General features: G+C 43.4%; 1 protein-coding gene across 7 annotated transcripts in view; it reads right to left on the reverse strand.

Moving 5' to 3' along the window:
* LOC137433592 (uncharacterized) overlaps positions 1-25,000 on the reverse strand; it is a 377,223-nt gene that overhangs the window by 152,359 nt on the left and 199,864 nt on the right. For all 7 annotated transcript variants that reach the window (XM_078782386.1, XM_078782378.1, XM_078782406.1 and 4 more), the window contains 11 exons: positions 22,459-22,743; positions 22,175-22,261; positions 16,734-16,925; positions 13,831-13,917; positions 10,222-10,416; positions 9,845-9,931; positions 9,416-9,607; positions 8,142-8,228; positions 7,736-7,927; positions 5,825-5,911; positions 5,340-5,531 (listed from right to left, as the gene is read on the reverse strand). In XM_078782386.1, the coding sequence (XP_078638512.1) occupies positions 5,340-5,531; positions 5,825-5,911; positions 7,736-7,927; positions 8,142-8,228; positions 9,416-9,607; positions 9,845-9,931; positions 10,222-10,416; positions 13,831-13,917; positions 16,734-16,925; positions 22,175-22,261; positions 22,459-22,743 (1,683 nt within the window). The remainder of the gene's footprint in view (positions 1-5,339; positions 5,532-5,824; positions 5,912-7,735; positions 7,928-8,141; positions 8,229-9,415; positions 9,608-9,844; positions 9,932-10,221; positions 10,417-13,830; positions 13,918-16,733; positions 16,926-22,174; positions 22,262-22,458; positions 22,744-25,000) is intronic.

Raw genomic sequence — 25,000 nt, forward strand, 5'->3', positions numbered from 1 at the left:
TATGGGGGAAAGGAATGAAAAAATAGGGATGTGGGGTCTAAATGTTTGCCCATTTTTGAATAGGCATTGTGTAGATGGTCACTTATTTTGAAATGTTATAAAGAAGACAAACAACAAAACAACAACATGCATTTTAAGGCCATTTTCCCTTCAAGAGCAGGGGTTAGCCTTGCGGTCCCCATGACAATCTTCTCCATTTTGCCCTATTTTCTGCATCTCTCCTTGTTAACCCCCTTGCCCGCATTTCTTCTTCCACCATCTTTACCAAGTCTTTCTCGGTCTTCCCCGTCCTCTACTACCTTCTACATTCATTTCCATCACTCTTCTCAACCAGTCACTTTCATCCTTCCTCAACACATGACCAAACCATCTCAACCTGTTTCTCTTCACAGCATCCATCACAGGCTCTATTCCCATCATCTTTCACAATTCATCATTTGTCTTCCTCTTTCTCAAAGATACTCCGCACATCCGCCGAACCATTCGCATTTCCACCCTTTCCAGCCTTCGTTGCTGCTCTACGTTCATTACCCATGTCTCACTCCCATAAATCTACGACTCTACGTGTTATAAAGAAGACAACGAAATGACTTAACGATGAAGAAAACCAAGACTGAATAACAGATATATATATATATATTTTTTTTGCAGGAGAACAAAGTACAACTGACATTGGGACAAACATCAAGGGAAGGAACAAACAGGAAAGGAGGAGAGGGAGGAGGAGAGGAAACACAGAAACTAACAAGTAAGGTTTTTGGGTTAGTTAATGTTATTGGGGATGACAATAATTGGGGGACATGGCAGTGTACTGCTTGATTGGAGTCCTACAGGGAAGAGTAAGACAAAACAGCTTCTTCTGGAACAGCAGAGGATATGCTCATTCTGTTGCTGGCTTTGGCGGCCAGCTTTGCTCTGTGGTCAGCACAGGAAAGGTCATGGCTGATGGTGAGGCCTTTTCGTTCAAGAGACAGAACCTCTTCCAGTGGATGACCAAGGAAATAGATACGTGTGTTTGTTTGATGATCCTTCTAGTGCAATGGTGTTTCAGATTGTGAGATTTTTCAGGATTGAAGGACAAGTTCCATTCATCATATCAGTGTCTAATCATTTCCATATCAGCAGAGAGAGATGCAGCTTCTGTTTGCCTAGCAGATGGATGTGGGTCCTGTATGACACAACGTGTGGTCATCTCATCGATTCCCAAAATCATGTATCCATGAATTCCATCTTTTAAATATCTGTATATTAACACCAATATAAACTATGAATAACGAACTTGGAATACGTTAGTGTTCATTTGTGATTTTTACCATCAGTGCAAAGCAGTAAATATTTATCATTGACCCATTCAATAGACACCGAGCCTGGTGTTGGCTCTGCGGTTAGGGTGCTGGCTTGGGATCCTAGGATCCTGGGTTCGAATCCCGGTCGATCACTGAATTAACACCAGGGGGGTTGACTCAGCCTGTTCATCCTTCTGAGGTCGGCAAATTGAGTACCAGTTCACTGGTAATTCCCTGTGTGTCGCAAGAGGCGACTAACAGGGTTGGCAGCAGGAAGGGCATCTGGCCGTAAAACATTGCTCCAAAAAAAGGGACTACGGTGCCCGAAAAAGGCCAACCCCTGCTCTGCGGGAAAATGGCCTTTAAAGGTGGTTCTTCTTATTCTTATTCTTCATTCAATAGACACCGACACAAGTTTCATTCATACCTATGTTCCACAGTGATTACATCTTTATGCCATGCTGTTTGCTCCACCAATTTTGGGGATTTAAAGCATGACACTTTGTTTATGATACCAAAGGTGAGACGTTCATTTTTTAGGCAAAGCAATGTTGCCTGGACATCAAGTGGAGAATGGAGATACTAATAATATTACAGCCTCTCAAAATCAAAGTGCTTTTATCATAAAATAATTTGCAATCTTTTACATGTAATGACAAGAGATTAACAAATGCATGTCAATAGCTGTGAAGAGGTGAATCTTGTCACGTGTGTGACGAAGCTCCCCAAACATGCATGCTTCCTGACAAAGTATGTCAATTATTGAGGTCTGCAGCTATTCTCTAAGGGTGTGAGTGGGAAGGGGAAAGTGTATGGTTCTCAAGAGATCACAAAGACTCACAATAAATTTTATGAATGTGTTTTGACTTTTTAATTAGCTCAGATTTTAACTTTTTGTCCATCTTGTAATGCTAAGATCACAGAATTTGGCATACAGTTCAAATCTGTCTGTGGTTAGCTGTTGTCTATGATGAAGATGAAGGGGTTACAATAAACATTAATATCTATGGAAAATGTGTGTGGATTATAACCAACCTAAGAAGTTAAATTTTCAAGACAATTTTATTGCATTAAATGAAAGAAATAGTTAGTAAAATATTTCCGAGTTGTTGTTTCTTGAAGTAAGTTTCTAGAATCAATCAAGTGTCAATCAAGCTTTTGGGTCTCACTATCTGCCATGATCTTTCCTGGGAAAACCACATTTCCAAGCTGGCCTCCAAAGCCAGTCGCCGAATGGGCATCCTCCGTCGTGCGAAGTCCTTCCTTGGCACTTCTGAGCTCCTCACCACATACAAGGCTTTCATCCGCAGCTCAATGGAATACTGTTCCCCCCTCTGGGCCGGTGCTCTTGCCTCACACCTAGCTCGGCTTCATGCTGTTGAAACCAAAACTTTCAGAATCATTGGAATCTCCTGCGATGAAGCTAACTCCGAGGGCCTTTCACTCACTCACCACAGGCAGGTTAGGTTGGTGGTCTTTCTGTCTTCTACCGACTCCTCTCCGGCCTTGCTCTCCCAAGTCTATCTGTGCTCTGTCCCTCAAATATTCCTTCAGGTCGCACAAGATCTGCCAGTAACCCTCTTCTGGTTAAACTGCCAAAATCAAGACTCTCTGCTCACCTTCACTCCTTCATTCCTCTTTTCTCCTGCCTCTGGAACAAACTCCCTCACTCTCTTCAATCCCACTCCTCCCTCCAGGTCTTTAAAACAGCTGTTCACCACCATCTCTTGTCTTCCCCCATCCAAAACCTTGATCTCTTCCACCCCCGTTAATTCACCTCAAATCCACTTTTTTCTGAAATACCAACTTCTTTCTTTCCTGGAAGTTCTAGCAGTGTCCATGTGTTTTATACCTTTCCCACCCCACCACCTGTCTTCCCATGCCTCCTCCCCCTCAAGTCCTCTCCCTCCCACAGATCTTCCGTTGTCCCTGTTCTCTGCTGTTGTACTTGTGTACTCCCCTCCCTCTCCCCATCTTGTCTTCCGCTCCTTTTATTGTATGTTTTGTGTGTGTCGGTTTTTTGTTTTTTTTGATGCTAGCTTTTACACGAGCCTCGATCTTGTATACAAAAAAAAAAAAAGTAAGAAGAGAAAGAAGGAACATTTCCAAAAAGTTCCGATTTCCAAGCTATATGACATGCTACATCACAATTATTTGAAACATCACCCATGTCATCAAGTTACAGTCACGTGAAAAAGTAAGTACACCCCATGTAAAGTTTTGATTTTTCAACATATTTCAACATACAGCTATTTGATCTTCATTTCAACAATATTGATAGATAAAGGTGATATAATATAAAAAATATCATGAAACATTTACATTTTGTAGTCCATTGTATAATTTAAATAAACATAAATGCAAATTTCGTATGTGGAAAAGTAAGTACACCCCGACATTTATCATTACATCAAATACATAAAATTAGAATCAGGTGCACCAGCTCAGGTGCAAATGATTAGAACATCGTTAGAGACGATCTTGGAGGAACCTGTCTTATTTAAAACTCAGACATTTAGTTTGGTTTGCTCTTTGTTGTTGAAGTGTGCGGCTTCACCATGCCGAGATCAAAAGAGCTCTCTGAGGCCTTCAGAAAGAAGGTTATAGATTCCTACGAGTCTGGGAAGGGATTTTAAAAGATCTTCAAACAATTTGAAATCAATCATTCGACTGTCCAGAAGATCATCTACAAGTGAAGATTCCAAACAACTGCCAACCTGTTCAGGCCAGGCTGCCCCAGCAAGTTCAGCCCGAGAGCAGACCGCAAGATGCTGAAAGAAGTCTCTAAGAACCCCAGAATGTCATCACGGGACCTACAGGTAGCTCTTGCCTCTGTTGATGTCAAAGTACATGAGTCTACCCTTAGAAAGAGGCTGCACAAACTTGATCTACATGGGAGGTGTGCCAGGGGGAAACCTTTGCTGTCCAGAAAGAACATCAGGGCAAGACTAAAGCTTGCCAATGAGCACCGAGGCAAAGACCAGCACTTCTGGAACAATGTGCTCTGGACAGATGAGTCAAAGGTAGAGCTATTTGGCCACAGTACCAGAAGACATGTTTGGCGAAAACCAAAGACAGCATTTGACCACAAGAGCCTGATACCAACTGTAAAGCATGGTGGTGGAAATATTATGGTTTGGGGCAGCTTTGCTGCATCAGGGCCTGGGCAGCTCACCATCATATAATCCACTATGAATTCTTCATTGTACCAGAGGGTGCTTGAGGATAATGAGGCCATCTGTCGGAGAGTTGAAGCTCAACCGAAGGTGGACCTTGCAACATGACAATGACCCTAAACATACCAGTAAATCCACCAAGGAATGGCTGAAAAGAAAGAAATGGAGGGTTCTGGAATGGCCAAGTCAAAGCCCGGATCTAAATCCCATCGAGATGTTGTGGGGGGATTTGAAACAAGCTGTGCATGCAAGAAACCCCTCAAACATCGCACAGCTGTAAGAATTGTGCATGGAGGAGTGGGCAAATATTTCTCCCAGTCGATGTCAGAGACTGGTAGACAGTTATAAGAAACGCCTACTTGAGGATGTTTCTGCCAAAGGGGGCAATACCACCTATTAGAGCCAAGGGTGTACTTACTTTTTCCACATGCGAAATTTGCATTTATGTTTATTTAAATTATACAATGGACTACAAAATGTAAATGTTTCATGATATTTGTTATATTATATCACCTTTATCTCTCAATATTGTTGAAATGAAGATCAAATAGCTGTATGTTGAACTATGTTGAAAAAGTCAAAACTTTACATGCGGTGCACTTACTTTTTCACGTGACTGTATATATCATACACAGGAGTGTGCATGGTATCGTCAGCATAAACAGTACATAATATTGGAAACACAGTGTTATTACTATTTGACATAATCATGAATATGAGGGGCTTAATGAAACTCTAAGCAGAGAAACAACACCACTATTTTGTTATGTAACATTCACATGAGGGTTTCCACTTATCCAAAGTGTATTTTGGAGAGATGACAATTGGCTGCACGTGCTTTGCAAATATGAGTGTCACAATGTTTTGCAAATCCAACCTGTATGGATTGTAATGGTAGCAGGAAGTCCCTCTTTGTCATCCTTAACAGCTGAGACAATGATCCTGTACTCTACACCAGGGTTGAGGTTGTGAAAAGTTGTTGATGTTTCATCTGGCCTGACAATCTTATCCTCTGTCTCTCTCTGCTGGCCAGGTAAGGGCATACCGCGCACCCGGTAGCCTGTCACTCCTTAAAAAACAAGATAAGACAAATGATAAATATAAAGAATAACATTGTTTGAGCTCACAACAAATTAGGATGGAAATTTAGATTCATATCTCATATACTAAATGCATTTGTCGGTGGTCTACCACTTTCCTTATGATTCATGTAAAAGTAAACTTAGCCGAAGTCAGGACAGCTTGCTCAGCATTTGGGCAGCGAGTGACTAAATGCAATCAGTCCAAGGATCTTTCATTGTTAAAATAATTTAATCCATCAAAACTACAGATGCCCATCAGAAACACTCCTTTACAACTCACTTGGGTCAGAAACGGTTTGCCACGTCACCGTCAGGTCGCCGGTGTCTAGATTAGTGTCCAAATCCAAGTCCTCAGGCTGAGGAATGTCTAGGGCAACAACATAAAATAACTTCAAAAAAAACAAACAAAAACATTACTACTTATAATAATAACAATAGATTTTGCGAGCACCTATCAATGCTTCCAAGCAGTAATATCTAGAGTTGAAAGAAGGAATCATGAGATGCCATCAAAATTTTCATTTTTTAGGCAAACATAATTACAAACCTATAATAAAACATTGGGGCAATACCCCTGGCGCTCATCTGGTAGAATAAACATTATACTGCACTGACTAAGGATATGTTAAACCAATTTCAATGCTTGCTAGAAGACAGGGCAGCATTTAGAATCATACTAACATCATCATAAGACCTTAACAAACAAAACAATACCTATTTTGGGGGACAAGCTCCCACATAGACCACCTTAGACCCCGATTTTTTAAATGCCAGGAACAAACTTTAGTCACAACACAACAAATATCATTTGTGCCAAATCTGGTCACAATCCCTTCAGCGGTTTTGGAGAAGAGGTTGCAAGTATTTACGGATGGACGGACTGACGCCATCGCATAATCTCCCCTGAACTTATTCCAGGTGAGCTAAAAAGATGTTTTTGGTTGAAATAGGCATCTGTGTCTCGGTTGCTATGGCGCCATCTTAGCTGCGAAGAAAGGATTCAAGGGACATGGTAACAAGTGTTCAAATTGGAATAGCTATATCTGTTAACAAACATATATATATATATATATATATATATATATATATATATATATATATATATATATATATATATATGTTTGCATAGTTGTCAACATTGAGAGAAGAAACTGCAGGAGAACTGAAGGGACCCGCAATGTGAGAGAGGGTGGCGACAGAGGGTATTGGGGGGCTGGGAGGTGTGAGTGGTTGCGGATGGGGTGTGGGGGTCTGGGAGCATGGGGGTGATGGTCTGGGCAGGGGGGTTGAGGGTAAAAAGAATACATTTCAATCAGGGCAAGAATAAAAAGCGTCCTTTTTTCCTATCGTGGTATTTTACCACGGGCTTCCAGATAGTCCTTACTAAATGATGTACCAATTAAAGGAGATGGCTTGTGAGATTTAGAATTCAATGGTGAGTTTTCGCCATTCATTATTTTCTCGAGCATGTGTGCTGCACTCTTCACTCCTCTTGTGTGAATCGGCCATGCTCTTTTCCCTGAGTTGTCGCATGCACTGCATGGTCCAAGGGTTCATTGTTCAGCTTTCATGTACAGAGGATTGTAACTATCCATGTGAGATTTCCATCCTCATAAGGCTCAGCTTTGTTCCTCCCCAATGTTGAATACTGGTGAACTATTTTGCCCTTGTGGATTTGTTCTCCATGGATACTGTTTTATATTTCTTCCACTTATCTTCCTTTCTGTGTTTAGTTCCCATTTTGTCTCATTTCGAGTTTGCTTTATATTTCACAATAGCTGTGGTTCCAGAAGCAACAAGTTTCCTTATAAATTGCTTATTTTTACCTTCAACAAATGCTAATGTAACCAGACTTGGTGAAGTAATGGTTCGAGCGTCCGCTCTGAGTCTGGGAGATCGGAGGTTCAAACCCTGGCGGAGTTACACCAAAGACTTTAAAAATGATACGTGCTGCTTACGTCTTGCTTGATGCTCACCACTTAAAAGGAAAGAGCATGGACAAAAATGCTGCGAAGGCAATGGCAAACCACCCAGTATAACCCTTGCCAAGAAATTGCTTTGGCAGCACCAATGCTCTTTAATGAGTATGGTGCATCAAAAACCAATACTTATGTAAAAGCAAGAAAAAAAAACGAGCAGTAAATGTCATTGTGCTTTGTCTGTTGTTTCTAGGTTTATATTGTTTCCGAACCTGTGCTTATGAAGGTCGTGGCAGGAAGGCCTTTCTTTCCATCCTTCACAGCTGAAACACTGATGCTGTACTCAACACCAGGAGTGAGTCTTTCCAGTGGTGAAAAGGACTTATCAGGCCTCACCATAATGGTCTCTGTATGTCCAATTTGGCCATTCAATGGTACACCTTGCACATGGTATCCAGTTATACCTGCGAATAGTCACAAATGGATGTTACTTAACTTTGCTAATACAGTATCTTACATAAATAAAAGACACTAACCCTGTTTCATTCATGTCCATTAAAATAAAATGGTTTGAAAACATTACCATAAAGTTTTTGTTGCAACCCAAATTGTAACTATACCAGAAGAAAGAACAGTAAATGATCCATAAATGTGCAAAATTCAGTTTCTGTGAGTTACCTGGCACATCAACACTGTCCCACATTACTGTGAGGATTCCAGTCTCTGAATCAACCTCCAAGTGGATTCCTCCTGGCTTACTCAGTGCTACAAAGGATTCAACAGCAATCAGTTCAACGATAAGGATACAGTTAAACAATGTACATTAACTTAGTAATAATGTATTCAAATGGTATTCTTACACTAGCGAAGCCTACCCATCGCTTCGCTGATGGACCAGTTAGTCTTCCTGTTTGGCAAAATTAATTTACCCGTGCGAAGAGTGCTTTAACCTCAGTGTTGCCCAGGTAAAAAAGGGAATTGTAATACCTACTGCAACCACCACCAGGTGGCGCTACACGGTACACATTTACAGAGAGATCTATGCCCCCCGCCCTCTATATCCCTGTGTGAGGCCGCGGCCACATAGCCTGTGTTACTTATCCCCCCACTCCACAAAAACTTGTATAGTTTGGAGCTTGTAACTTAAAATATGTGGCCGTGCATAGAACACAAATAAAGAGAGTGAGAGAGAGAGAGATACATTTTTGCCTTTTATAGGTATAGATAATATAGTTTACTAAATTGTGCTCAAATGGTATTTTAGAAACAACCACCAGTGTCAAAGCAAAATTATTGTCAGAAAATTCTCAGGAATAATTAGTAAGATTATTATAAAACGGATGCAGGCTTATCAGTGTGATCATTTTAAATCTTATACTACCAGAATCATTTATTTAAAGGACAAAAGTACAGCAAATAAAATGCATACTCAAATATATAATTTCATTCTTCCTTCTAGCTTCAGCGGTGTCGTCAGAAAAATTGATACAACTTAAGTGACCGAAATATCTTTGATCAACATCAGTTCAGCGAAAAAAGTAGTTTGAGGTCTGATCGGTTTTAACGACTTATTTTATTGTAAAGATGACTTGATGGTAAACATGTATCAATTAAGTTAATTTCATAAAAGTAATTTCATTTTAAATTGATATTGGATCGAATGTTTGACTTCCTTTGATGACTTTAAGGCTTACAATGTGGCCCAACAACTGCCATGATTCTGATTTGTATTGCAAATATGAAAGCGTTACACAAAGCAGTTCTTGAAATAGAACAAGAACAGAAATACTAAATGAAATTGCCATCACTGCTTTGTTTGCTGGTATATTCATCCATACTTGCAGCCCATCAGTCCAAGTGTCTCCATGACCTTCCTCTTGAATCTAGTTTATTTATTCGGCAACATAAATGAAAAACAATTGTTGTCAAATGCTATTCTTGATTATTCAAACCTGTTTCGGCTGTGGTTGCAGTGGGCAGGCCGTCTTTGCCGTCTTTAATGGCTGAAACAATGATCTTGTACCATACTCCGGGGGTTAGCTCATCTAGAGATGTTGAAGTTTGATCTGGTCTCACAACTTTCTCCTCTGTTTCAGCAACCTGGCCCAATAAGGGCACACCACGAACCCTGTACCCTGTTACTCCTTTGCATAGGAAAAATAAACAATAAAACCAGATGTAATCTTCATAATACAGTGTGGGTTACAAAATGGAAATAACTGATAAAAAAAGCCTCAACAAAAAACATTCTGCATGAAAAAAATGATTCTAACATTAATTAGAGTTTCATAATTTACTATTTTCATCTGTATGAAACTAATTAAACAGAAATATACATCTGTAATGTTGTCGCTTCAATGAAGGAATACCATTTATTTTACCTGGAATAGCTACCCTTTGCCACGCCACAATCAAATTCCCACTTTCCGGGTCAGTCTCAACCTCCAAGTGTTCAGGTTCCCTGAGACCTACAAAGCCCAAACAGGGATAGTAAACACAAAGTGTGAATTTTAAAAATCCATCACACAACATTCAATATAGCTCTTCGACTACAATCGAAATCCTTAAAGACATAAAGTTTTAAAAAGAGGAACAGTTTTTGTTATAGAAAATAGTTAGTTTAAAAAAAACAACATTTTGGTAATATTGTGAAATTAAGCGAAAAAAAAAAGGTTTCCTTTAAACAATTACAGATACATGTTCACATGAACACAAAAATCTGGCATGCTATTGCAATCTTTTCAACAAAATGTCTAACCTGAGTTTATGACAGTTATCGCAGGAGGTCCCTCCTTGTTTCCAACCATCACAGTCCGGACACTAATGATGTACTCGACGCCAGCAGTGAGTCTTTCTAGTGGTGCATAAGTTTGTTCGGGTCCCACTGTAATCTCATCCAATTCTCCTTGCTGTCCTGGCAGAGGCTCGCTTCGTACTCGGTATGCTACAACCCCTGCAGCACCACACGTCCAGATTGTAAAAGAAAAGCAAAGGACTCAAATTCCAGAATTCACAAATTCCAGAATTCTCAAATTCCAGAAGAAAAACACAAATTAGAAAGAATCGTATTTTCTGGAGGTAGTAACATACAAATCTTGAGTAAGCAATGTAATTATTCAAAATAATGGAGAAAAAGTAACAAAAAGGCAAATAAAAAGAATAAAGGGCTAAAAAAATAAATAAATAAAATAATTCACTCATCGCAGCAACAGACTGTTGGTTACACAGCCCTCCATAAGTATTGGAACAGTGAAGTCCAATTTGTTATTTTGCTGTACTGTATATGCAAGAAATTTGATTTTCAGATCTAAACATGAATATGATGCAAGAGTACTGTAGATCAGCTGTTATTTATTTGTATTTATATTCATATATGTTTTACCATTGTAGAACAAAAGCACTTTTATGTTCAAGCTAAATCTTCAACTTAAATTGCTTATAAAAATGTAACATCACGAATATGATAAATCAATTTGTCCAAAAATAAACGTTTGTGTTGTAGCGGTTACCGCTGGATGCACACAATCGCCTTGCACCGGCCAGAACACGGCCAGACGCGCCTCTCCCGGGCATGCCCGGACTCACTGTTCCCGGGCACGCCCGAACCTCCTGGGCACGCCCGGTCTCATCTTTCCCGGGCATGCCCGCTCTCGCCTTTCCAGGGCTCGCCCAGAGCGTCCGGGCATGCCCGCTATCGCCTTTCCAGGGCTCGCCCAGAGCGTCCGGGCATGCCCGCTCTCGCCTTTCCAGGGCTCGCCCAGAGCATCCGGGCATGCCCGCTCCCGCCTTTCCAGGGCTCGCCCAGAGCGTCCGGGCATGCCCGCTCTCGCCTTTCCAGTGCTCGTCCAGAGCGTCCGGGCATGCCCGCTATCGCCTTTCCAGGGCTCGCCCAGAGCGTCCGGGCATGCCCGCTATCGCCTTTCCAGGGCTCGCCCAGAGCGTCCGGGCATGCCCGCTCTCGCCTTTCCAGGGCTCGTCCAGAGCGCCCGGGCACGCCCAGCCTCGACTTGCTAGGCCGCAGCCAAACACGCCCGGGCAGGTCCAGACTCGCCTTTCCAAGGCTCGCCCTTGACACCCGGGCATGCCCGGTATAGCTTTTGCCGGGCAAACTTCCCGACATAAATGTGTATATATATTGCTGCCCGATAAACGGGCTTTTGTCAGAATACCTGAGCTGTTTTGTTTCAATAAAGCAACTCGGACGAATTCCGTCTTTGGTCGCGTCACTTCTTTCGACTCGCGTTGGAGCGCAGTTCCTTCACTATGATTAGTGTAAATCATAACACAGCAACTCAGGTACAGTCATTATCCTCAGTTAAACAGCCCCATTCCTCTGTAGCAACATGTGCTTCGGCAAGCATAGCAAGCCGATCCATGGTAGTATATACAGTGCATTCAGAAAGTATTCAGACCCCTTCACTTTTTTCACATTTTGCTATGTTGCAGCCTTTTGCTGAAATCGTTTAAATTCATTTTTTCCCTCATCAATCTACACTCAATACCCCATAGTGACAAAGAGAAAACAGGATTTTAGAAAGTTTTGCAAATTTATTAAAAAGAAAAAGCTGAAATATCACATTTACATAAGTATTCAGACCCTTTGCTATGACACTTGAAGTTTAGCTCAGGTGCCTCCCATTTCTCTTGATCATCTTTGAGATGTTTCTACACCTTGATTGGAGTCCACCGGTGGTAAATTCAATTGATTGGACATGATTTGGAAAGGCACACACCTGTCTATATAAGGTCTCACAGCTGATAGTGCATATCAGAGCAAAAACCAAGCCATGAGGTCGAAGGAACTGCCTGCAGAGCTCAGAGACAGGATTGTGTCGAGGCACAGATCTGGGGAAGCCTACAAAAAAATCTCTGCTGCATTGAAGGTTCCCAAGAGCACAGTGGCCTCCATAATTCTTAAATGGAAGAAGTTTGGAACAACCAGGACTCTTCCTAGAGCTGGCCGCCCGGCCAAACTGAGCAGTCGGGGGAGAAGGGCCTTGGTAAGAGAGATGACCAAGAACCCGATGGTCACTCTGGCTGAGCTCCAGAGATCCTGTGTGAAGATGGGAGAAACTTCCAGAAGGACAACCAACCATCACTGCAATCCCTGCTGGACGGAAGCCTCTCCTCAGTGAAAGACACATGAAAGCCTCATCTGAAAGTGCAAAGCCTGTCCGCGTCCGTTTGTATTGAGAGATCTTCGTCATCTTCTTCTTCCGTATGCTCAAAATAAGAAATAGTTTTAAAAAAAAACACAAAATGAAAATTGATGATTTTATGCAACCTTGACCTTTAGATCTAAAAAAACCATCTGCTTCTAGCTTTTGATTGGTGAATAAATTAATTGACCAATATGCATATTATTAAACTTTCAGGTAAATGGCATGAACATTGATGATTTTATGTGATGCTGACCTTTGACCTTTTGACAAAAATTTTAATTTACCTTCTCTATATTCTCATAATAAAGCTGTGGTGAAAATTTGATGACAAAACTCAAATGATAAAAAGGTTACAGCCCTGACACGGACACTGCACACACACACACACACACGGACACAAACACGGACACACACACACACACACACACACACACACACACACACACACACACACACACACACACACACACACAAGGGGACACAAACGGACACACACATGGGGACACAAACGGGCACACACACATGGGGACAGAAACGGACACACACACACACACACACACGGGGACACACACACGGGGACACACACACCATTCAGACTTATGGGAAGTTACGAGGGGTGGCAATTTGACATCTCACCCTGAGTGTCATTTTTCCTCCATACGTCACTGCTCCAGTGTACTTGCGATCTGTTTTTAAAATTCCCTCTGGATGATGGACCCAGATTGCGTATACCATATTCCCGTCAGGAAGCGACTCATTGTTACCCGGCAACGCCGGGTACTTATGCTAGTATATTACATCTATATATGAATGAATGAATGAATGAATGATCGTTTTAAGGCCATTTTCCCCGCTAGAGCGGGGGTTAGCCATAATAATTAATATTAATAATAATTAATTAATATTAGGTTATATATAATAAATAATAATATATAAATATTAGTAATATATATAATAATAATAATAATATTAATAACATTAATATAACAATAATATATAAATATGTATATATAAATATGTATACATATATTTATATAAATATATATATAGAAATGTATATGTATATATACACTGCATCCTGCACGCATGCGTGACACACACACACACACACACACACACACACACACACACACACACACACACACACACACACACACACACGCACACACACACACGGGGATGGAAAGAAAAGAGTTTTAGCTAACCAGGTTCAGTGACCCTTTGCCACACAACTACAAAAGCCCCACTCTCTGGATCTCTCTCGATGCGTATGCTTCCAGGTGGACTAATGTCTGAAATGAAATGCAAAAATGAAAAAAGAATCACACAATGTGAAGAATGTTGAAAATAAATTTGTCAGTGATATTTGTTAAACTTTAACAACAATGAAGCACAAACAATAACATTATTTCAATTCTCCATTCTTTTTAAAACCTAGGCTTTTCCCTGCCAATCTTTGTGAAGGATTGATGGAGCAGGTATATCTTGCCTGCACTGAATGTAATGTTCAAGGTAGTTGACCATTTCCTAATGTTTTTCATATCTGCATCGAGTAAAACGGCTGCAGCCTCCCTCTCACAGTCTTGTTCGTATGCAGCACAAGGCTGTGGGGTAGCATCAATGGGTGAGGGTGCGGCTGTGCCACTGATGCAGCGCCCTCTGCTGGTTAAGGCAGGAATTTGGAATTTGGTCATGGTGCTGGCAATAGCTAGCCGACTTCTTCTTCAGCCGCTCCTCATAGCTTAATCTAGCGACTTCCCATTGCATTATGTAATCTCTATTTTCATTATTATTACCCATCATCAGCACCTTACATTTCGTTATGTTAAACTGCATCTGCCAATATTTTGCCTAATCTATGAAAGTATCTGGACTTTCTTGAATCTGTTCTCCCCCATCTTTGCGACCTACCTTACCTTCAAGCTCTGTCATCTGCAAGTTTAGAAAGCTGACTCTTAAACCCGCTGTCCAAATCATTCATGTACATTACGAATAATAACGGTCTCAGTACCAATCCCTGAGGTATCCCACCACTTACATCCTCCGATTCACAGCCACTCCTTGCTTCCTGTCACTAAGACAAAGCCAGTTTCCAATCCAGTTAGCTACTCCACCAGCCATACTGCAAGCCCTTATATTAGCAAACAACCTCCCATGTGGTACCTTATCAAATGCCTTCCGACATTCAAGATATGCAATATCCACTGCACTTTCCTCATCAACCAAAACAGAAACTGCTTCATATAATCCAATAAATTTGATAAACACGATCTCCCTTTGGTAAATCTGTGCAGATTATCTTAAATAGTTTGTATTTATGCAAATATTCTCAATTAATGTTCTCAACACCTTTTTCCCACAACGGAAGCCAAGGTAACAGGACTAATTCTCTAACAAGCTAACAGAACTGTTCTCCCCTCTGGGCCGGTGCTCCTGCCTCAGACCTAGCTCGGCTTCACGCTGTTGAAACCAAAGCTTTCAGAATCATTGGAATCTCCCGCGATGAAGCTAACTCCGAGGGCCTTTCACTCACTCACCACAGGCAGGTTGGTGGTCTTTCTGTCTTCTACCGACTCCTCTCCGGCCTTGCTCCCCCAGCTCTCTCTGGGCTCTGTCCCCCAAATATTTCTACAGGCCGCACAAGATCTGCCAGCAACCCTCTGATGGTTAAACTGCCAAAATCAAGACTCTCTGTTCACCTTCACTCCTTCATTCCTCTTTTCTCCCACCTCTAGAACAAACTTCCCCACTCCCTTCAATCCCACTCCTCCCTCCAGGTCTTTAAAACAGCTGTTCACCACCATCTCTTATCTTCCCCCATCCAAAACCTTGATCTTTTCTGCCCCCGCTAATTTCACCCCAGATTCACTTTTTTGAAATACCAACTTCCTTCCTGGAAGTCCTTGCAGTGTCCTTGTGTTTTATACTTCTCCCACCCCTCCCCTCCTTCACACGCCTTCTCCCCCCAAGCCCTCTCCCTCTCACAGATCTCCCGATGTCCCTGCTCTCAAATGTTGTGTTTGTGTGCTTCCCCTTCTCTCCCCATCTTGTCTACCTCTACCCATATTATATGTTTTATGTGTCTGTTTGATTTTTTTGTGTGATTAATGTTAGCTCTTTCACGAGCCTCGATCTTGTATACAAAAAAAAAAAAAAAAACATTGTTTCGCAATTGCTCAATCTTTGATGTCAAATCTAAAAGATGTTAAAAACGTGTCTGCCTGGTGGAATATGCCTTTGAACACGCAAGTTGCATCTTCTGAAACTGCAGTGCATGGATGGATGCCTGAACCACAAGCAGTTTCCTCTCTTGAGAGACTGCCAATAAAATCTCATGATTTCCTTTTGACATTAACCTCTGGAAGTGGTCCAGTCTCTGAAACCCTTTGGACTCACTATTAAGCATGATGTTTTTTTGGGCCGACCAAATTTCAAAAATGCCTCCAGAGACAGGCGTTGACTGCATATACCAGTACTATTTGTTATGTCAGGCTGATCATTGTTACAAATCAACTTTTCAATGAATATGAGGCATTTATTCTCTGTGCAATGGAGTATGTCCTGCGGATGCAACTCATTTGGTTCTACACGATGCTGCCAAATCAAGAGCACTGTGAATCATTTGAGTGTCTCAGTAGGAGGCCGAGGCACAGAGATTATCACTCTTATCAGAGAAAGGTTGGTGAACTTTCAGTTATGAACTCTCACTATTTGGGTTGTCAAATTGTTGGCCTGATGTTCATGTTCCCATCAGAATTCCTGGCTCATGATGCAAAACCTCAGATCCCAAGGCCATGTACTATTTGTGTTTGCTCATTGTTTACTCATGTCCTTTTGTTGGCTTATCGCTTGCTTCCATTTTCTTGCATGAAGCTCTTTCCTGGGTTTAAACCGAGCTCTGTGAAAAATATAGAAAAAATATAGAAAAAAAGGCAGGGTGCCACAGTTTTGAATAAGAACATTACCACCTGGAATTATTTCATACATATTTAGCTTCCATTGCTTTGGCTCTTTTCACTTATCCATATTTGATGTTTAAACGAAAGACGCATTTATACAATCACATCCGTCACCACAAAATAGGTGTTTTTGCATCAGGTTCTCTGACCTTTGTGACCTGTGACAGAAGTTGGAAGGCCCTCTCTCCCATCCTTTATCACCGAGACACTGATGCTATACTCTGTGCCTGGAGTGAGTTTGTCCAATGAGGCAGAAGTAATTTCTGGTCCCACCACAATGTCCACTACTTCACCGTGTTGTCCAGGCAGTGGCTCACCGCGTACTCGGTAGCCTGTCACTCCTGCAAGGACATAATGAGGCAGGTTTTAGCAAAGTACACATCTCTAAAATTTGTTTTTGCCATTAAGGTTTAAGATATTAAGTAATTTCATGGCAATCAATTCTCTCCCAGCAAAGTTTGGATTCCTTATAATTATCTCACACTTTTTATTCTCATACTCATTCTTTCTCATTATTTTTATGGATTTGATGAGAATCTCGTTAGATGATAAACTAGTCTTTAAAAGAAAAACTTTTATAGTAACAACTACTTGCTTTAAGCTTACCCATCTATATTAATTATAATAGGCTACGGTGATTCTGTCTGTCTGTCCGGGGGTGTGGCTTACTCCGTTTACAGAGTAGCTCCACCCATTCTTGGAGAGGCTTCATGTAAACAAATATCCACCATTTTATTAACTCGAATAGCTTTGAGGCCTGTTTAGTTAGGCCCGTGTTGTGTTTCTCTCTCACACAGGTTTATTTCAGCTCTAATTCGATATATCATTTCATTTTTAACAGTCGCTAACATAGTTTTAGACTCGGTTGAAAAATACGGGAAGAGAATCCGATGAAAGTTTCTGTTTATAGAAAGAAATGATTTCTCAAAGGCCTGTAAAATAAAGCCCATTCATTGAGTCACCTTCACGATTTTATCTCGAATTCACCATCTGATTTAATTTTTATCGATGGTTTTAGACTCGGTGTCAGAAATAATTGAGAAAATTCACGCACACACGGGAAAATGCAGAGATATATTTTTTAAAATCGCGCTACGATGATACATGAAAATACACCGCCTAAAATAACAGTCGGGGAAAATGTCGACATATATTAAAAATTCGCTTTTTCTTTTCCGTTAAGATATATTACTTTTACTTTTGATGACAGTCGTCACAAAAACGACATATATTTTTTCATTCTTATTTCATTCAACATTATTATCCGGGAAGTAAAATATGTTTCAGGAAATTACCGAGAGGTATTTCTTCGTTTTTTTTTTATTAGTTATGTGCGCATACACTTTAAATAGGTTTATTTGAAATCTTTAATTTTCACAATGTAATTTACATTGGAGAGGCGTGAGGGGTTGGAGAGTGAGGAGCGAGGGGTTGGAGAGGAGTGAGGGATTGGAGAGGAGCAAGGGGTTGGAGGTGAGCGAGAAGTTGGAGAAGAGCGAGGGGTTGGAGTGGAGCTAGAGGTTGGAGAGGAGCGAGGGGTTGGAGAGGAGTGAGGGGTTGGAGAGGAGCGATGGGTTGGAGAGGCGTGAGGGGTTGGAGAGGAGCGAGGGGTTGGAGAGGAGCGAGGTGTTGGAGAGTAGCGAGGGGTTGGAGAGGACCGGGAGTTAGAAAGGAGCGAGGGATTGGAGAGGAGCGAGGGGTTGGAGGTGAGCGAGGGGTTGGAGAAGAGCGAGGGGTTGGAGTGGAGCTAGGGGTTGGAGAGGAGCGAGGGGTTGGAGAGGGGCGAGGAGTTGGAGAGGAGCGAGGGGTTGGAGAGGAGCGAGTGGTTGGAGAGGCGCGAGGGGTTGGAGAGGAGCGAGGGGTTGGAGAGGAGCGAGGGGTTGGAGAGGAGCGAGTGGTTGGAGAGGCGCGAGGGGTTGGAGAGGAGCGAGGGGTTGGAGAGGAGCTAGGGGTTGGAGAGTGAGGAGCTAGGGGTTGGAGAGGGTGAGGGGTTGGAGAAGAGCGAGGGATTGGAGAGGAGTGAGGGGTTGGAGAGGAGCGAGGGGTTGGAGAGGAGCGAGGGGTTGGAGAGTGAGGAGCTAGGGGCTGGAGAGGAGCTAGGGGCTGGAGAGGAGCGAGGGGTTGGAGAGGAGCGTGGGGTTGGAGAGGTGCGAGGGGTTGGAGAGTGAGGAGCAAGGGGTTGGAGAGTGAGAAGCGAGGGGTTGCAGAGTGAGGAGCGAGGAGTTGGAGAGGGAGCGAGGTGTTGGAGAGTGAGGAGCGAGGAGTTGGAGAGTGAGGAGCGAGGAGTTGGAGAGTGTGGGGCGAGGGGTTGGAGAGTGAGGAGCGAGGGGTTGGAGAGGAGCGAGGGATTGGAGAGGAGCGAGGGATTGGAGAGTGAGGGCCAATTGGAGAGGAGAGTGAGCTTGGAGAGGAGTGAGGAGTTGGAGAGGAGTGAGGAGTTGGAGAGGAGCGAGGGGTTGGAGAGTGAGGGCCGATTGGAGGGGAGAGTGAGGAGCGATTGGAGAGGCGAGTGAGGAGCGATTGGAGAGGTGAGTGAGGAGCGATTGGAGAGGCGAGTGAGGAGCCATTGGAGAGGCGAGTGAGGAGCCATTGGAGAGGCGAGTGAGGAGCCATTGGAGAGGCGAGTGAGGAGCGATTGGAGAGGCGAGTGAGGAGCGATTGGAGAGGGGAGTGAGGAGCGATTGGAGAGGAGAGTTAGGAGAGATTGGAGAGGAGGGTGAGGAGGTATTGTAGAGGAGTGTGAGGAGGTATTGGAGAGGAGTGTGAGAAGGTATTGGAGAGGAGTGTGAGGAGGTATTGTAGAGGAGTGTGAGGAGGTATTGGAGAGGAGTGTGAGAAGGTATTGGAGAGGAGTGTGAGGAGGTATTGGAGAGGAGTGAGGGGTTGAAGAGGAGCGAGGTGTTGGAGAGGAGCGAGGAGTTGGAGAGGGGCTAGGGGTTGGAGAGGAGCGAGGGGTTTTGAGAGTGAGCAGCTAGGGGTTGGAGAGGAGCGAGGGGTTGGAGAGGAACAAGGGGTTGGAGAGAAGCGAGGGGTTGGAGAGGAACAAGGGGTTGGAGAGGAGCTAGGGGTTGGAGAGGAGCGAGGGGTTGGAGAGGAGTGAGGGGTTGGAGAGGAGCGAGGAGTCAGAGAGGAGCGAGGGGTTGGAGAGGAGCGAGGGGTTGGAGAGGAGCGAGGGGTCGGAGAGGAGCGAGGGGTTGGAGAGCGAGGGGTTGGTGAGGAGTGAGGGGTTGGAGAGGAGCGAGGGATTGGAGAGGAGCGAGGTGTTGGAGAGTGAGGGCTGATATGAGAGGAGAGTGAGGAGCGATTGGAGAGGAGAGTGAGGTTGGAGAGGAGTGAGGAGTTGGAGAGTGAGGGCCGATTGGAGAGGAGAGTGAGTAGCGATTGGAGAGGGGAGTGGGGAGCGATTGGAGAGGCGAGTGAGGCGTGATTGGAGAGGAATGTGAGGAGGTATTGGAGAGGAGTGTGAGGGGTTGGAGAGGAGCTAGGGGTTGGAGAGGAGCAAGGGGTTGGAGAGGAGTGAGGGGTTGGAGAGGAGCGAGGGTTTGGAGAAGAGCGAGGGGTTTGAGAGTGAGGGCCGATTGGAGTGGAGAGTGAGGAGCGATTGGAGAGGAGAGTGAGGAGCGATTGGAGAGGCGAGTGAGGAGCGATTGGAGAGGAGAGTGAGGAGCGATTGGAGAGGCGAGTGAGGTGCGATTGGAGGGGAGTATGAGGGATTGGAGAGGAGTGTGAGGGATTTGAGAGGAGTGTGAGGGATTGGAGAGGAGTGTGAGGAGGTATTGGAGAGGTGTGTGAGGAGGTATTGGAGAGGAGTGTGAGGAGGTATTGGAGAGGAGTGTGAGGAGGTATTGGAGAGGAGTGTGAGGAAGTATTGGAGAGGCATGATGCATGAGGGTGGAGAGAGGAGAGTGTCAGGTGGAGAGGAGTGAGTGGTCACATATTATGTGAAATAAATAAATTGTGTTCATTACACCATTTCTGGATCTAATGAATTGCCAGTAACCATTTTGTAAAATTGAATGTGCAGCATCTAACTCAATATGTCACACACGTCCATGCCCGTGGGATTCCCACGGGTGACCCCACTAGTCTTACTATAATTCACCAAATGTCTGTCGGTCCATCCGTTCCCAGGTACCACAAAAACGGCTGAACCAATCGCAACAAAATTTTGGGTGGGTAAACCTGGGACCCCCTGGAGTAAAATAGGCTATATTGTTTTTCCAATTTCAGCTTTAGTCTCCAGCATTTTCAGGTTTGGACTCCCGCCTAACGTTATTGTCCCGGGTACCGTAAAAACGGCTGCACCAATCGCAACGATACACCTCCATGCCCGTGGGATTCCCATGGGTGATCCCACGAGTAAATATAAAACGATTGTATGTTTGAATCATAAATAATTTACATATGGCTATTATTGCTTTGTTGGAGTGTTTGCTCTGAGTCTGGGAGGTCGGTGGTTCAAACCTTGGCTGAGTCATACCAAAGACTTGTGAAAAAAACAAGAGCTTCCAGGGAAGCAGAACTCAACTGAACTGACTGGACAACTTTAAAGTAGGTCAGTTGTCTGTACTAGATTTGACTTTAATGAAAAGCCAACAAACTTGTGTAATAATTTTAAAATATGCCGGCCTATGGCAGCCATTTTGTGGCAGATCGGGTTGACATGCGATAGCAACCTACCTTGTGTGGTAAGAGTCTCACACACCAAGTTTGATCAAAATCCATAAATATTTGTGGACGTTAAAGTCTTAACGTCGTTTCGGAGCTGAAAACAATATGGCGGCCTATGGCGGCCATTTTGTGACGGATCGGGTTGGAATGCAATAGCAACCTACCTCGTGTGGTAAGGGTTAAACATTCCAAGTTTGATCAGAATCGGTTGATATTTGTGGACGCTGGAGTGTTAACGTCGAAAAGTTAACGGACGACAGACGACAGACGACGACGACGACAGACGACGGACGCCGGAGGGTTCAGTATGTGATGAACTCAACTGGACGGTAGTCCAATTGAGTTAAAAATGGTACGTGCTGCTTCCTTGCTTGAGGCTCGGAGTTTAAAAAGAATAGAGCATGGATTTAAAAAAATGCTGGGAAGGTAATGGCAAACCACGCAGTATAACCCTTGCCAAGAAAATGTTTCGGCAGCACCAACTCTCTGTAAAGAGTGTGATACATCTAAATCTAAATAATTGCTTTGCCAGATATCAAATGCATCTTGTACCTTATTGTTCTCCAGGGAGGAAAATATTAAGGATTCTTTGACAAAGAGTGAGACTTTGTGCATCTATCCTGGGCAATTTTCAAATGGTATGTCTGGGATAAAATGCGGATGAACATATTGTCTTCTGGGATAACGGCAGCAATCTGGGATAACCTCGAGGCTCTGTGAATGGCGAGAATTCAGTGAGAAATTATCTCTTTTTTTTTTTTTTTTCATGATTCCTGCAAATATTTCTGTCAAAATAATATATCCTGACTTCAGAATAGCTAATTCAAAAGTATTCATATGTATAAAACTTGAAACTAAATTAAAAAGAAAAAAACGAATGAATAAACTTGGTGTTTCAACAATGGCATGTTTTTCAAACCTGGCCATCCTTCCTTTTTCCACGATACAGTGAGACTACCAGTCTTCGGGATAGTGTTTAGCTTGACCTCTTGTGGAGGGGCCATAGCTATGGAAACAAAGAATGTCAGGAATAACACAGTAAACATGATTGCACTGAAAGTTATTCTTATGTTCCACCTCTAAGAACAAAATAAACAAGCTGAAAATGTTTTGCACTCTTGTAAATGCTATTGATGTTACAATGTGTAACACCAAAGTTTGCCATGTAAATATAATGATTTGCAGAGTATATAAACAATTTACCAGTGCTTTCTCTGTGAACTATAGGCCGGCTTTCTGCCCCCTCCGTCATGGTTGAGATGCCAAAATCATAAATGGTACCAGGCTGAAGGCCACGAAATGAGAAAAGGCCTGTGTGGGGCCCCACAAAAACTTCATGAAGAGACTGGTCCTCGCCCGACAATGATGCGGTCACACGATAGCCGATGACAGCGGCCAGAGATAGAGGTGTCCAGTGCAGCAATACCGATGATTCAGTGATGTTGCTCACAGAGAGGTCAGATGGTGATGGGATGGCTGGCTTGGCAGCTGAGTGGGGTATTGCATATAGGTTAGTTTGGTAGAAGCAAGCAGTAAGCATAGAAGCAAAAAATATTCATTTAGTGCTTCTCTACCTTCCGAAAAAGTATCTTACGATTCTTACAATCCCTGACATCCATCCACACAGTGTCCTCTACGGTAAACATTAATTCCCTCCTTAATGTCATCCCTTTCTCTCGATACCAAATTATCTTTCATCCAGATTGCTACAACAACAACAACAACAACAGGCATTTTAAGGCCATTTTCCCTGCAAGAGCGGGGGTTAGCCTTGCGGTCCCAATGACAATGTTCTCCATTTTGCCCTATTTTCTGCATCTCCCCTTGTTAACCCCCTTGCCCGCTTTAGCCAAGTCTTTCTCGGTCTTCCCCATCCTCTACTTCCTTCAACATTCATTTCCATCACTCTTTTCAACCAGTCACTTTCATCCTTCCTCAACACATGACCAAACCATCTCAACCTGTTTCTCTTCACAACATCCATCACAGGCTCTATTCCCATCATCTTTCGCAATTCATCATTTGTCTTCCTCTCTCTCAACGATACTCCACACATCCACCGAACCATTCGCATTTCCACCCTTTCCAGCCTTCGTTGCTGCTCTACGTTAATTACCCATGTCTCAATCCCATAAATCATAACACTTCTCACACATGCAGCATACACCTTTCCCTTCAGCTTCAATGACACTCCCCTCCTCGTCAGCACGCCACTCAGTTCCCGAAACTTCTTCCATGCACATCTCACTCGAGCAACCGTTGCCGAGTCTGATCCACCTTCTCCATTCAGCATGTCTCCAAGGTAACAAAATGTTTTCACACCTTCCAGCTTCACGCCATCTCCAAGATCCAACTCAACATTTCCTCCATCTGCAGCTCCCTCTGTGCACACCTTACACTTGAATGTAGTTGCCACACTGGTTAATGACCCTCTCAGACCAATACATTTTTGATGAACCCACTCAGCGCACATTGTACATTGAATGGAATTCACTCCGACACCCTTCCTGCACACAGAACACGGCCACTTCCCAGTCCTTTCCACCTCACCACATGCTTTAGCACTTGCCATCACCTTCGTTTTTCCGATATTCACCTTCAGACCTTTTGTCTCCATACATTCCTTCCACTTGTTCATCTTCTCCTTCAGTCCATCCATACTTTCTGCAATCAACACCAGAACATCTGCGTACAACAACTCCCACGGTAAACCCTCCTTTACGTTCTGAGCCAGCACCTCCATCACAGCTACAAATAGTAGTGGACTTAGTACCGACCCCTGATGCACTCCCACCTTCACCTCAAACTCACCACTGTTCCCGTCCTTCGTCCTAACAGCTGTGCGCGCTCTTTTGTACATTGCCATCACTACTCTGATCAACCATTCCTCCACTCCTAACTTCCTCAATGCCCATGTCACTACCTTTTTTTTTTTTTTCTTTTTTTTTTTGGATACAAGATCGAGGCTCGTGAAAGAGCTACTTCATGTGGAACCCGATCGAATGCTTTCTCCAGATCAACAAACCCAAGAAACAACTTCTTCCTCTTCTCCATATACTTCTCCTGCAACTGCCTCACAATAAAAAGCACGTCTGTCGTTCCTCTTCCTGGCATAAATCCAAACTGCATTTCATCAATCTTCACTTTCTTCCTTATCCTCCTCTCCAACACCCTTTCCAATACCTTCATTCCATGCTCCAATAACTTTATCGCTCGATACGAGCCACAGTCCAGAGGGTCACCTTTCCCCTTGTACAGAGGGACGAGGGTACTCAGTTCCCAATCCACTGGAATGCGGCCTTCTTCACCACCAGATTGCAGATCTCTGTCATTCTCTTCACACTCCAATTTCCCGCTGCCTTCAACATATCTCCCACAACTCCCGTCGGCCCTCCCACTTTTCTCCTCTTCATTGCTTTTATCGCCTGGTGTTGGGGTAGCGGCTAGGGTGCCAGCTTAGGATCCTGGGTTCGAATCCCGGTCGATCGCTGAATTAACGCCAGGGGGGTTGACTCAGCCTGTCATCCTTCCGAGGTCGGCTAATTGAGTACCAGTTCACTGGTAATTCCCTGTTTGTCGTAAAAGGCGACAAAAAGGGTTGGCGGCAGGAAGGGCATCCGGCCGTAAAATATTGCTTCAAAAAGGGGACCAACAAAAACAACAACAACCACGGTGCCCGAAAAAGGCCAACCCCTGCTTTGCGGGGAAAAATGGCATCTAAAAGGTGGTATTGCTTTTATCGCTT

This window comes from Myxine glutinosa, chromosome 1 (assembly GCF_964187855.1).
Source record: "Myxine glutinosa chromosome 1, kmMyxGlut1.1, whole genome shotgun sequence".
NCBI lineage: Eukaryota > Metazoa > Chordata > Myxini > Myxiniformes > Myxinidae > Myxine > Myxine glutinosa.